Source organism: Notechis scutatus, chromosome 11 (genome assembly GCF_049901735.1).
Source record: "Notechis scutatus isolate UNSWTSFEM ecotype Mainland chromosome 11, rNotScu1.2, whole genome shotgun sequence".
Lineage (NCBI taxonomy): Eukaryota > Metazoa > Chordata > Lepidosauria > Squamata > Elapidae > Notechis > Notechis scutatus.
In genome coordinates this window covers 14,014,489-14,029,488 of record NC_142019.1, presented here as the reverse complement: position 1 = coordinate 14,029,488, position 15,000 = coordinate 14,014,489, and the positions used below count along the sequence as shown (strand labels likewise).

The window sequence follows — 15,000 nt, the reverse complement described above, 5'->3', positions numbered from 1 at the left end:
ATGCAAACTGTCCTACATCTCAGATTATATTCACAGAAAAAAAGGGAAAACCATGCTTTTTCAAATATTCTTTCACCTTTCTTGTTCTCTGTAAGTAGAGGCTTCCCATAAGGCTGGGAGGGGAGAATGCTGATAAAGTACAAGTTATTCAGTTACTGGGACCAGAGGTTTATTCTTCCAAGCTTTCAGACTCCTGGTGGGGCCCATTCTCTGATGATCCCTGAGGATGGGTTCCAGCACAACTCCAAAAGCTTGAAAGAATAAACCTCTGCTCCTGGTGACCAGCTCATATTGGGTCCTCCCACATTATCCCGGGACACGTATATTCATGAAAGTTGTTCATTCAGGAATGGAAGCATTCCCATCCATTGTTCTCTCAGCTGTGAACATCTGGAGTTGCAGTTTCATCTCATTTGGATAATAGTACTTTGGATGAGAATGGGGTACAATATGGGATTTCTGACTATTTCTTCTGTGGTTTTTCTAGATTGGTAAGCATGATGAAGCATGGATGATTCTTAAGCAAGTCCATGATGTCAACATGAGGGCCAAGGGAGAACCAGAAAGGGTATTTACAGTGAGTTGAATCTACATGATTTCTTCTTTCTCCTAGATAAACTTGGGCCAAAGGGTAATCCATTTTTGATAAATGCCCCAAATCAGACCTCCTTTTTTCAAAAAAGACATCAGTATCATCCTGGACATTGTTTTTCCTTCAAGACTCTTGTTGTATTTCATGCCCAAGTGTACTCTAAAGCAAACTTCTCCAGATATCTTATACTATACTACCTATCATTCTCATAATGACTCATTTGGTTGAGGATGATGGATGTTCTAGTTATAACACTTTTAGAAGGAAACATGTCAACGAAGGCAAAATTAGATGATCACCTCTTTTCCCAGAGATGTCAATGAAAACCTCAAATGAAATATATCTATAGTTGCTTTTCCCAACCAACTGTTGAGAACATCTCATATCCACAGTAATTAAAGTCCTCCTGGAAAAACTGGGACAATGTTCACCCCATAAATAAAAATGGATTAAAAACAAAACATAATGAAACAAAAATGGGCCAAATCTTAGAAGATTTTGGTGTTTTTGCCCGAAATCCTACAATTTTGCTCTGTTGTGACAACAAATCTTAACAGGTTTCAATGAGAATGTCAAAATCTTGTTCAGTTTTGGCCATTTTTAAAATGCATGCATTTTAAAAATTATTATGGTTCATCACACAGTAAGCCAGGTGTTCAGAGCGCATTTGGCATTTTTATTATCAATATCATTATTATTTTGAGCATCGAATCCAACATGGGAAATTACATGATGGCATCCAGTACCTGAATAAGTGGCACACATCAGGCATTATCATTTCCTGTTCATTATTTTTGTGTACATAAATGAGCTTTGCAAACTCTCTCTTGGAGTAGTTCCTTTAATATATTTTTTTTCATTATCATTTGTACTTCCCAATCAAACCTGATGGTAGGAGATGCTGTAAGATAGTAGAAGATAAGTAAGAGAGCTCAACATTCCCCTTTCCTTCAGAACAAAGATCTTGGCCACTTATTCACCTTTCTTAAAGATAGCATAGATCCAGAGATGTTAGGTGTATATGCTTATCTTGAGGAAAGCCCCAATGAATCTAGCAACATTTTTCTTTTGTGTAGTCACAAACAATTCTGGCTTCCAGAGGATTAGCAGTTCCGAGATGAGAATGAGCTCTGCCTTCTGTAGCCTTTGTGACGTTGCTAACACAAACTAGGTTGTGTCTGAAGAGGCTGCTGGTGATGATGAGATTTGTAAATCCTACTTCACTTTTTCTTCTTCAGGTCTCTCAGATAAAAACTCCCAAGCAAGTTGATGAATTTATTGAAATACAGAGCTCCACAGGAACATGGTACCAACGTTGCTTTGTTAGAGCCATGACTACCATCAGACAGGTAGGGAATAAGGGTAACTAAGCAAAACACATCCAGGATTTGGATATAAATCCCACAACCTGAATTAGCAAAACACAGTTACCATGGTCACATAACATGTGCTAACAAACAAGCCGTTTTATGTCTTAAGAAACAGCTTTTTCTTCATTTAGTATATGAAGAAAATGGCTAAGTACATATGATACCTTCAGTCACAATCTAGTGCAGATTCTGGGAGTTGAAGTCCACAAGTCTTAAAGTTGTCAAGGTTGGACACCCCTGATCTAGTGCATTATCTAGGATGTCCTAATTCAACAATTTATTCTGCTTTCCTTCCAATGGATAATCCTTGGGATGAAACTATTCTGGGATGCATTTTGAAAATCTAGGACCCCATGTTTGCATATTTTGCTCAGTCATAAATGTTTAACCATGGGAATGGTACAGTGGCCTAGAGGTGGAGCTCTCTCCTCACAATCAGGAGGTTGTGAGTTCAATCCTAGGACACTGTGAGAATATATCTGCTGAACGAAAACTCCGCGTTGGCAACAGGAAGGGCATCCGGCCATTAAAACACTCTGCTAGTTCCATTCGGTTGCCCAGACTCCATCCCGCAAGGGATTATTAAATGAAGACGATGATAATGTTTAACCATGATTTGTTGAATATGTCACTGCGGCCCATATACTGCCTTAAACTAAGATCAACCAAATCAAATTATATCCTAACACAGTGCGTGATCCAACGAACATTAGTTCACACAAAACTCTCGGCCTATGAGTGATGCTGATTAAACACGAGAATTTTCACGTAGTTGAATAGCTTAGTTGAACATGCTCTTTGAAATATGAAAGAAATCCTAACAAATTATAGAATAAACTAAGGTCACCCATCTCACTGAACTAATTTGAGATTGCCACTGGGTTTACCAAGAGTTAGTTATTTTTCATGATAACTTTTTTTGGATTTTTTTAGGTAATGGACAATGTGGTTTATTGTCTGACAGCGCAGTACAGAATGAACACACTATTACTGTCAGTTGTCTGGTTTTCAATGGCCTTAAGGTAGGTGTCTCAGGGTTTGGTTTTTTTTAGGTTTGTAGAACATTATCCTTCCTCTTTGATCTGCCATGAATATGTTCAACGTATCAGCTATGAAATCAACTCTAGTTTGATGCCTCCCTACATGTTTTTCAAAACTGAAACCTTTCAAAATTCTGCCCTGTATCAGTGGACAGGAAAATTGACTGGGTGATTTTTCTACACATGTCCAGAGGAAGGAGAGAGTGGTATGGTGGCCTAGAGGCGGAGCTTTCGCCTCACAGTCAGGAGGCTGTGAGTTCGACCCTAGGTAGAGGCCGATATTTCTCTCTCTGGGCACACTGAAAATCTATCTGCTGAACAAAACTCTGCATTGGCGACAGGAAGGGCATCCGGCCATTAAACACTCCGCTAGCTCCACTCCACAAGGGATTATGGGTTCGTTAAACGAAGATAATGGTGTCCAGTGGAAGGAGATGTTCTCCAACCATCCCTCAAGGGCATGACTCGTATTTAGTGTTACTGTAGAACCACTAGTAGTAAATACAACTAATAAAACCTTTTGCAAGGAGCTCCTTCTTGAGATTCTCCCTCTGGGATTGAAGGGAAAGAAGGGAAGCCAACCTTTTGTAGAGGGGAGGAGGATGATAAAAAAACAAAACCCATAAGATTCACACATACAGTATATTTTGGAAGGTTGAACTTTTTTTGGTGGTGGTGCTGGTGGGGGAAACCGCTTCTTTATATGTAGTATAGTTGGATTTTAGAACCATTAGCCATAATAAAATAAAATGCCTACTAAGATCAGGGCAGCCAGTGTCCCTGTACAATGGGGGATTAGGAGTGAACTCCTAGAATGTAGACAAGTAGCCAGCTTCTGTTTCCAGTGCTAAAACTGTGGAAGATTTCTTTTTGCCACCAAGAAAAGCAACGCAACTGATATTTCCACTTCTCTGCAGTTACTATGGCCTGATTGTCTGGTTCCCTGATATGATACGGTATTACCAAGAGAAAACGTATAAGTCTGAGAGGAAGACTTTCGAGTCGGAATTAGTGAAGGACTTCACCTTTGACTTTAACCTCAGAAACCAGCTCTACTTGAATTGGACATTCAAGAATGACAGGTGAGTGACCCAGCATGTAAGGATCAGCCCCCTGAGCCTCTAGGGCCGGACCGTGTCAGGTCAGATATTCCAAATGGTGGAACTCATACAAGGTGGAGATCAACTTTTTGGATGTGAATCCTCTCCCAGCTCTTGGGAAGTCACTGACCACAGGGTTCAATTCAAAGAAGTTCATTGATCCAATCGATTCATTCTCAGCCGTTAGATTTCACCCCAGCCGGAACAGGGTGAAACCAGCTTCTCCCCAACAGCCATATCTTACTAACCGAGGGGCTAATTAATCCCTGGCTTAGAAAGGACCCACAGAATTGAAGGGGGTGGGAGGGTTCTTAGGCATCCCATCTCTTTTACTACTTAATTACTCCCTCCCTGTGACCACAGGGAGAGCTTGAGTGTGAAATTTTAATTTAATTTAATTTAATTTTGTTGTACAAGGTGCAATGACAATAAAGTAAACTAAACTAAAATGAGCTTGGAATGAGTTGATGGGTTGAACCTAGAATGTTCATATTATCTATTATCACATTATTGATAAAATGGCTCCAGAAAGCCCATTTCTAAAGTAAGGATCAAGAGGGAGATACTCACTTGTAAATTTGGGAGGTGGGGTGGGGAATGAAAACCCCAGGGAGTCCCCATACCTGATTGTTATGTCTCACCTATATTCACAAGTGAGAATACAGAGTTCCACAGTTCAAAACAACCAAACCAAAACAGAAGCAGACTAATAAAGGGTTAACAGTACTTATTCCAGTCCTTGGCAGACTTCCCGGAATCTGTCTGGTAATTCAGAATGTCCATAAATTACAAAGGCCGCTCCACACGTATCCTTTCGACACATCAAACACTTTGCTTCCAAGCAAAGTTTGAGACTCATCACGCCTCCTTAAATCACCTGGATTGGCGTGTCAATCTCCCTAATCACTCTCTGACTTGACGCCTCCCCTCAGCTTGACGTTTCAGTCTCCTCTTAGTTCTGGCGTCAAGCCACGATCTGTCAGCTTCCCCACTCGAAGCCTCTGACTCATTTTGTGGATCAGTTGCTGGCATGAATGAGGTCGAAGGTTCTGGCGAGGAGTGTCTGTCCGACAACCTCTCATCCCCCTGGCTCACATCTGTGTCCTCTAATAATTCAGACTCCACATTCACAGCAGGTCCCACCCTTTCATCTTCAGAGTCATCAGAGTCAAAACTCACAGCAGGATCGATCCTTCCAGTCACAACACCTGATTATGGTTTTATCTTACTCACCTTAGACACTATTTGCTGTTTTAATAAATGGTGTATTCCAAGAGAAGAGAAAGCAGTATATTACATAATAATATAACTGATAACAAAAACCGATGGTCAGAAAGATCTTTAATGAAATACGTTGCACATTTGGCCGATATGCAGCCAGCGACCACTTATGGGTTAAGGGCTGCTATTAGGCCTTTAAATTAATTTAACTCCATTTAATATGATTATTCCGCATGGATGTAATGCTTTCCCCCTTCTATTTGATTAAGTAAAAAAAAAAATCCCTCTAGTTCGACTCAACACTTGGGGTTACGTGAACAGTTCCTCGTCAGTACAGAAGTGGCTCATAATTGCTTTCTTCTTCGCTGCTTGGCATTTTGCCCAGACTGCCTACCCAAATAGCTAACTAGGTTTGAAGTGGCTTAGCACTTCGGGAGGCCACCCAAGGTGGCCACAAACTGGAGACTTGGTTCCATTAAGTGATGCTTTTGAAGGTGGACATGACCTTGGAGGTAGGAAGAAGAGCTGCAGCCTAGACAATGGCCTGATAAAGGAAATCTGAGTCCAAAGGAGGAATGGGGGTGGAGAAGGCACCTCAGAAGGAGGGAGTGGGAGTCCCTGCGGACTTTAACCTGTTATAGGGACGGGTGCTCATCTCCATTTCAAGACCATTGAACCAGTACTGTCCATGGTCCATTTCCATGGTCATGTGGCAGGGGTGGGATTCTACCAGTTCGGCCTGGTTCGGCTGAACCGATAGCTCCAATGATTGTCTGGGAGCCAACCGGTTCACTCCAACGATCAGCTGCTGGGCCCACTCATCTGCTCTGGCTCCATACTGACCTTTATTTCCTGGGTTTGAAACTCAGCTACATCACGCGGCACAGCCAATTTCCGCATGTCAGCTGTTGAACACACAGGGAGAGTGCAGGAGTGCAGGAGAAGGTCAGTAGGAAAGCCTCTGCGTGTGCGCAAAGCATGCGTTTACTGCACCCGTGTGCAAAGCATGCCCACCAAGCCACGCCCACCAAACCGGCGGTAAAACAATTTGAATCCCACCACTGTCATGTGGCCAGCATGACATCCTGGAGCACTGTTACCTTCCCCTCGAAGTGGTACCTATTTATCTACTTGCATCTGCATGCTTTCAAATGGCTCGGTTGGCAGGAGCTGGGGCAAGGACGGGAGCTCATGCCATCATGTGCTACTCGGGTTTCAAACCTGGCTGCCGGCTTTCCAGCTGGCAAGCCCAGCATCTTAACCATGAAGCCACTAGGCCACCCATTTCAGAAGGAACCCTCCCTAATTTTCAGGACAGTGAAATGGAAGGAAGGAGGGAGGGAGGGAGGGAGGGGAGAGGTACTTTCAGATATCAGGTCTTTGAGGTAGTCCAGACAAGAAGCACCAAGCATTGAACACCAATCATACATTTATGTTTAAGTTTATAGTGATAGAAACTTGCAAGTCTGGAAGGATCCCTCTCCTTATTTTTTAATCTAATGAAAACTATGAAGGGTCCCATTTGAGATGCTTTGTCCACCCCCATTCCTTCTGTGGACTGAGATTATCTCTTGCCTGACCTGCCTGCAGCTCTTTTTCCTGTCCCCCAAGGTCATTCTCACACATCAAGTCATTTCTGAGCTGACACCAGGAGGCACCAGGAGTCCAGCTCAACTTGAAGGAAACTTACCTTTATTTTATTTTTTTTATTTCTTTCCCTGTTTCTTTGCATGGATGTCAACTTAAAAGTACTTGTTGGTCTCTATTTGGGGGATTCTGACCTCTTGTGGTGATATGAGGGAAAGCAGTTCACGTAAACCTGCTGAAATTTATGGTTGGGCTGCATTTCATGACTCTCTTCCTTCTCTAATTTATCCTATCTAATCATTAAAATCAAAGATCACGAGCTCATATTTTGCTCACAAAGCCCATAAGAGGCTTCCAGTACCAATAAACATAGAGTATCTGTTTTCTAATCGAGAAACAAATGGTCAAAATTGGGAGCGTCCTATCAAATTCTGTACCTGTCAACAGTGGTGTCCCCCAAGGCAGTGTTTCATACTCTACATAAATGACCTCTCTGATCATATTAAGAGCAACTGCGTTCTCTTCGCTGATGACGTAAAGCTATTCAATACCAGAAACAATACTGCTACCCTTCAAAAAGACCTTGACTATGTATCAGAATGGTCAAACAAATAGCAACTTCAAATCTCAATAAATAAATGCTCTGTCTTACATATTGGCAAAAAAAATCAGAAAATAAAATACAGGCTGAATAGTCAAGACCTTGTTGATGATCCAAACTCTGTCAAGGATCTTGGAGTACTCATCTCTTAAGGATCTAAGTGCTAGAGCCCACTGTAACTACATAGCCAAAAAGGCATTAAGAGTTGTTAACCTAATCTTATGTAGCTTTTTCTCTGGTAATATTACACTACTAACTAGAGCATACAAAACATTTGCTAGACCAATACGTCAATACAGCTCATCAGTCTGGAACCCACATTACGTATCTGATATTAACACAGTTGAGAATGTCCAGAAATATTTCACAAGAAGAGTTTTCCACTCCTCTACTCGTTGCAGAATATCTTATGCCACCAGACTTGAAATTCTAGACCTAGAAAACCTAGAACTACGCCACCTTCAATCCGATCTAAGTATAGTATATAAAATCATACATTGCAATGTCCTACCTGCAAATGAATACTTCAGCTTCAGTCATAACAATACAAGAGCACACAATAGATACAAACTCAAGGTTAACCACACCAAACTTGACTGCAGAAAATATGACTTCAGCAACAGAGTGGTCAATGTTTGGAATACTCTACCTGACTCTGTGGTTTCTTCCCCAAACCCCCAAAACTTTAACCGTAGACTGTCTACTATTGACCTCACCCCCTTCCTAAGAGGCCTGTAGGGGGCGTGCATAAGTGCACCAATCGTGCCTACCATCCCTGTCCTATTGTTTCTTTTATTTTTCTTATATGTACCCATTTCATATATTCATAACTATATTTATTCTTATACCTGTATCTTGTAAGCGATTGACAAATAAAAAAAAAAATCACCATCCATTCCTCCGTAGTACATAGTGTTGAATCTTTTTCCATCTTTATGCATATAATAATATCACCACAATCATCGTATATTGAAATAATTTCAAAACTGGGAGCTTCTGAGCATCATTTGGTTTCCCATCCCCTCAAGTTTCTTCTAGAACAATTTCAGTTATTTCCCTAACCCCCAACCGCTGATTTTAAAGGAAATCTTAGCAAGGCTTGATGGACCTCCTTACATCCAAATTATTCAACTCTTCCACTAACAAAAATGCTTATGAGTACCTAAAGTTTTGAAAATTGGGGGGAAAGGTTTGTATTCTAAGTGTAAAGATACTCCTAGTCTTGGTTTAACTCATTGCATCTTGGATAGATTCTGTAGCAGCCAGTTGTATTTCTTACCTTCTGACCTTTGCTAATAAAAAAAGCTTTGAGGTATGATGGCAAGGTCTTAGCTCTTGTCCATCCTCAGGTTCATTCAAATGAAAATGCGCGATGTGACTTTTGACAACTCCCTCTTTGAGGACTGTCGTTTTGAAGATGTGACATCCAGCGCGACCTTCTTCAAAAAGTGTACTCTTGTAAATACCAGCTTCTATAACACAGGTAAGGCGGAGGAGCACCTGGGCATGCATGCGTGAAGGGTCTCTGTGCATCAGGGAGGGAAGATTTTATTTTCTGTGGAAGCAGAAGCAGAGAGCCAAGTGTTTAGAGCAGAACTTGCAAGAGGAGCAGAATAATCCTTCCTCAGATCCAAGGAATGGAGGGTCTGCAGTGGGTGGCCAAAATAGTCAAGATGGCAGCTCCAGTGGTGGAATCCAAGCTCTGCCTGCAACCTACCTGTAATTAAGCAGAATTTGCATCGCACCATCATGGCTGCCATGCTGGATATTTTGATTAGACCCTGCAGACATCCCCGGACTGAATGCCAGCTGCCACCTTATGTTTGCTGTGGTTCACTATTATGCAGGGACAAACTGCCATGAACTGCGGGGAGGGGGAATGATGAGGGAGAGGGAATGCTTGCGGGGAAACGAAAGTAAAGACTGTGTCATCCTGAGAAGCTACTTCAAGGTCACTCAGCTGGAAGAAAGAGGGAGCTGCATACCAACCTGCACTCAGACTGCCTGTTGTCAAAACATCTTGCATGGCTCTGATTGGTTACAGTGGGGTGGGCAGCGAGGGGCAGATAAGGGGGAGGAAAGTAGAACTTAGTGATTTTAGGGCACACAGATTCTCAGTTCTGGCTATGCATTGCTGCAATACACTTGATCTCTCAAAAATTATACCTTTCTCAGCAAATGGAGCCAAGGATAGTTTCTGCTTAGAGGTTTAAGTTGTGGCAGGTCTGAGATGGATGGAGTCCCAAACATTCACTTGTCTTTCTTTTGGAGGAGGGAAAGGCCATGCCATTATTTGTAATTTTCATGCTAAGGGTTTGATTCAGCAGTATCCCTAGGACCATCAGATGGGGGCAGAGGATGGTTCCAACAGCCCAATCTAAGTCTTGTTCTTTTTGCAAAATGGTGCTAAAGCCACGTGGACGTAGGTTAGGCTGGAACTGTGAACCTACAACCATTGCTTTGCCTGGTCCGGAACCTCCCTGCAGCCACACCATGATGATTTCTAGCTTTCCAAGGGAAGATATTCCTTCTCAGAATCTATATACACTCAAGCATCATCACAAAATCTCCAGAACCGTAAAGCCTACAAACTTGAAATTTGGCACATATGTTCCTCTTGGCTTCTAGGTGCTCATTAAGAAAAGATTTTTCGAAATGACCATCAAGAGCATTAATATTTCCTGTATTATTATTAACACGCTCTGATGCTAAGGAGTTCTATTCCCCCTCCCCACCTGAAAGAAATCTCTTCCAAAGGCAAAACCACAAGCAGAGGAGTTTCAGTTTCAGTTTCACAGCAGCACCAAGCAGCTTTAGTACAGAACAGTTGAGCTAAGCCACGCCCAGGCTCCTTGCTGTCTCTTTTTTGCTCGAACAGCAAATACTGTTTCAGTTTCCAAACAGCCCTCAACTCTTTCACACACTGACAGCATGCTATCCAGATGAATACCAATGGATGCTGGTAGACAGAAGCAGAATTTTTTCCCCTTATTTTCCTCCCCAAAAACTAAGCCCGACTACATAGTTTCATAGTGAAGCATGGGTATCAAGCTTGCAACATACAGAATTAGGGTTCTAGAATGACTCTGGTCCAGATGATCTCTTTAAATACCAGTCTTGCACTGCCAGCCATAATTGTGAAATCATGTAAACATTAGAAATGTCTGAATAATTTTGGAGACCTAGATTTCAAGACTCCACAAGACCGCATGGAAGATCATTTGCATGGTCCTCTCATTCATTAAAATTCTATCAGAAATTCAGAGAAATTGAGAAATATGCACTCTCCACCCCAATAATTCTTACCCTCACTGTGAATGGCTGTTTCCAGGAATCTGAGCTGCTGGAGGTTTGTCGCTCGCTTTGAAAGCTGCTCTAACAGATAATCAGAGTTGGAAGGGACCTTGTGGGTCATCTAGTCCAACCCCCTGCCCAAGCGGGAGACCCTACACCATTCCTGACACATGGCAGTCCAGTCTCTTCTTGAAAGTCTCAAGTCTCAAGGGCAAGGTGTTCCACTGGTTGATTGTTCTCACTGTCCCTGTTTCCCCTTATTTCCAGGTTAAATCTCTCCTTGTTCAGTTTCCATCCATTATTCCTTGTCTGGCCTTTGGGTGCCTTGGAAAATAGCTTGACCCCTTCCTCCTCTCTGTGGCAGCCCCCCAAATATTGGAAGGCTGCTATTCTGTCTCCCCTGGTCCTTCTCTTCCCTAGACTAGCCAGGCCCAGTTCCTGTAACCAGTGATGATCTAGTGATGGCCCCCTTGTTGTTTCCTTCTTACAGATTTCTACAAGTATAAATTCATTGACTGCGAATTTATGAACGTCTCTAACTTTGGGCAGAAGAAGGGTTGCCAGCTGGATTTTGAGGAAGACAACGATTTTCTCATTTACCTTGTCAGCTTCTTGGGCAGCCTTTCCGTCTTGCCTGGTAATATCATCTCAGCTCTGCTGATGGACAAATTAGGAAGAATCAAGATGATCGGTGAGTGGTGATGAACGGTATCAAAGGAGAAAGATGGGTCTCGCAGTCCTTTCATGTGATGACTGTTGTGTCTTGGTTCAAGAGCCAGGTGTCCAGAGGTGGAAAGCAACAGAGCCTCCTGGGACTGTATAGGTTCCAAATAGGGGGTGAGGGTTGCATAGGTGGGGACTTCTCCCTTTCTTAAAACAATCGACAAACAACGCAAAATCCCTTTGGGTGGGAAAAAAACAGCGCCTTCCTAAGAAGGTGGAGCTGTACATTTATTTTCCTAGCATGATTATCTTCCATAGGACTATTTCCTCCTTGGTAATTATTAAGCAAAAATCAAGAAAAGGAGGGCATAACTTCAAACCGACAGGAGGGAAGTTCAAAAGTAATGTTAGAAAGTATGACTTTACAGTAAGAGTAGTGGTAGCTTGGAACCAGAGGTAGTGGATCAGTCATCTGAGTTTAAACATCCTTGGGGTAAACACATGTCCATCATGACCAATAAATAAATAAAATTAAAAAAAATCATAAATACATAAATTAAAAGGAAAACAAAAAACTTATTGGATCACTAGGACTTTTGCTGCCATCAGTTTTCTGTCTGTCTGTCTGTCTGTCTGTCTGTCTGTCTGTCTGTCTGTCTATCTATCCATCTATCCATGTGACTGTCCGTCCGTCCGTCCATCCATCCAACCATCCAGTCTGTCTGTCTATCTATCTATCTATCTATCTATCTATCTATCTATCTATCTATCTATCTATCTATCTATCTATCTATCTATCTATCTATCTATCTATCTATCTATCTATCTATCTATCTATCTATCTATCTATTCATGTGTCTGTCCGTCCATCCATCCATCCGTCCATCCAGTCCCATCCGTCCATCCAGTCTCTCTGTCTCTGTCTCTCTCTCTCTCTCTGTCTCTCTCTCTGTCTCTCTCTCTCTGTCTCTCTCTCTGTGTCTCTCTCTCTGTGTCTCTCTCTCTGCCTCTCTCTCTCTGTCTCTCTCTCTCTGTCTCTCTCTCTCTCTCTCTCCTAAATAAGGGAAATCTACAAATGGTAGACACAATGCAGCCCTGATAGCCTAAATTGCTAGTTCATTTTACTCGGTGTTTGTGTGCCTGGTACATGGGTGAACTAGCTAGCAACAGCTGACTAATGGCACTCAGGTTGCTGGCTGTTTCAGGCTCCTCCATCGATCTTGCCTTGTCTTGCATTGCCTCACGTCCATCCGGGTCCAGTGCCAGCTTCTGGTCTCCAAAGACACATAAGTAGCTAGGTTTTTTCCAATAAAGTGGTACTCATCTATTTACTTGCCGTGTTGCATGTTTTCGAACTGCTGGGTGAGCAGCAGCCAGGGAGCGAGTGATGGGAGCTCACCCAATCTCTTGGAGCAAATCATTGGCAGTTTCGGCATCATTAAGCCCTTGTGCCCCTTCGATGAATTTTCATCCCACTTTCTTTGCTTTGAAGGGGTCTGATCCAGAGATGGCATTCAAGTTCTATTCAGTTTGGACAGACACAACAGAAGTGTCTGCAGGGACATCAAAACAGCCACAATGCAATTAAACTGTTTGCAGGTGCACCTTTTACAAGGGTGGGCTTTGAATTACCTACATCTGGACGCCACCTTTGACTTTGTTGACTGCCAGGGTCATATTTCTCCCCTCTTTCTTGCTTTCTCTTGCAGGGGGGTCCATGCTGATCTCGGCAGTGTGTTGTTTCTTCTTGTTCTTTGGCCACAGCGAGTCAGCCATGATCGGATGGCAGTGTCTCTTTTGTGGCATGAGCATCGCTGCCTGGAACGCCTTGAACGTCATCACCGTAGAGCTGTATCCCACGCATAAAAGGTGATTCATTTCCTCTGACCTCTTTTTCTGGAGAATCTCAATTTCAAGCTTTCAGGAACTTGTATCCTGGAATATTCTTAATCGGATCATGCAAAATATATTGCTTGAAAGCTCCCCTTGGGAATCTAGCCAACTTCCCCTTTATCACATCTATTTTACTGTCCAAGAAAAGAACATAGAACATAGAATAATGGGGTTGGAAGGGACGCTGGAGGTCTTCTAGTCCAACCCCCCCTGCCCAAGGCAGGATATCCCATAGCATTCTAGACTTTCTTTGGTCTTTATGGGATGGGTAGACATGATCATAGAAGGAGTAACAGAGTAACAGAACAGAATAACAGAGTTGTAAGGGACCCCTGAGGTCTAACAGTCCAACCCCTTGCTCAGGCAGGAAACCCTATACTGTTTCAGACAAATGTTTGTCCAATCTCTTCTTAATAACCTCCAGTGTTGGAGCATTCACATCTGCTGGAGGCAAGTTGTTCCACAGATTAATTGTTCTAACTGTCAGGAAAATCCTCCTTAATTCTAGGTTGCTTCTCTCCTTGATTAGTTTCCATCCATTGTTTCTCTTCCTGCCTTCAGGTGCTTTGGAGAATAAGTTGACCCCCTCTTCTCTGTGGCAGCCCCTCAAATATTGGAAGACTGCTATCATGTCACCCCTGGTCCTTCTTTTCATTAGATTAGACTAAAGGGGTCATCCTTTGCATTATTTTTAAATTCTGATGTTGGCTAAACAACCTTTTCTCTTCGGAAAAGATATCAAAAGCTAACCTTTAGAACTCTGAGAAATGTGTTAATGGAGTTATGAGTAAAGATTTTGTGCAACTGAAACTGAAACATAAGCTGCAATAAAATATAGGAATATTTATAACAAAACAAAACATAGATTAAAAATAAGGCTGGATAACATTGGTGTCATTTGTGTTCAGGTACAGTTGCAAAACTATGTGCAGAGATTAGATGGATGTGATCCTATTGGGAATGTGTTTACCTTCTATTAAAATGAAATCATATTTCTTTAATCCACCTAATTCCTCCCACAAAGCCAAACTATTTCCTTCTAAACTCAGGGATGCTGGCAGATCTCAAGCAATAGTAGATATCGGGGAGGAATCACTAGGAAACCACATTGCCACAGATTAGACTGGACAGTAAGCAACAACCACAACAACAAAAATCCTGGGCAGAATGCAATATCAAATCTACTCTCCTCTTGCTCCCAGGAAACTACAGATTGGTTCAGTATTGATGTTAGAATTGAGTTTGATTTGAAGGATACCTTAATTTAAATCTGGTAGAGAGGAAGGGAGATGACCTTGGTGGAAATACTCAAGAACTGTTCTAAGCTGTTATGAGATTCATCTCTAGAGACTAAGATAGATGACCTTGATGGAAATACTCAAGAACTGTTCTAAGCTGTTATAAGATGAGATTCATCTCTAGAGACTAAGATAGATGACCTTGATGGAAATATGTAGGAACCATTACCTGGGCAAAATGGGTTGAAGCATGTTTTTAACCCCAGTGATAGCATAAGGTGAGCCTATTCACAGGAATCTTTAATGCTGGCATCTCATTCTACTTACCATACAAACTCCTGAAAGCTTTTCCTTGTAGATTTTGCTGGTTCTGGAATCCTAGTTTATAGCTGAACCCTCAA

The 15,000-nt window shown here is 42.2% G+C and overlaps 1 protein-coding gene across 1 annotated transcript in view; it reads left to right on the top strand.

Annotated features, from left to right (window-relative positions):
• SV2B (synaptic vesicle glycoprotein 2B) overlaps positions 1–15,000 on the top strand; it is a 55,938-nt gene that overhangs the window by 40,061 nt on the left and 877 nt on the right. Inside the window, exons 6-12 of the mRNA XM_026673024.2 lie at positions 488–577; positions 1,831–1,941; positions 2,896–2,984; positions 3,920–4,084; positions 8,861–8,994; positions 11,296–11,496; positions 13,178–13,337. Of these exons, the coding sequence (XP_026528809.1) occupies positions 488–577; positions 1,831–1,941; positions 2,896–2,984; positions 3,920–4,084; positions 8,861–8,994; positions 11,296–11,496; positions 13,178–13,337 (950 nt within the window). The remainder of the gene's footprint in view (positions 1–487; positions 578–1,830; positions 1,942–2,895; positions 2,985–3,919; positions 4,085–8,860; positions 8,995–11,295; positions 11,497–13,177; positions 13,338–15,000) is intronic.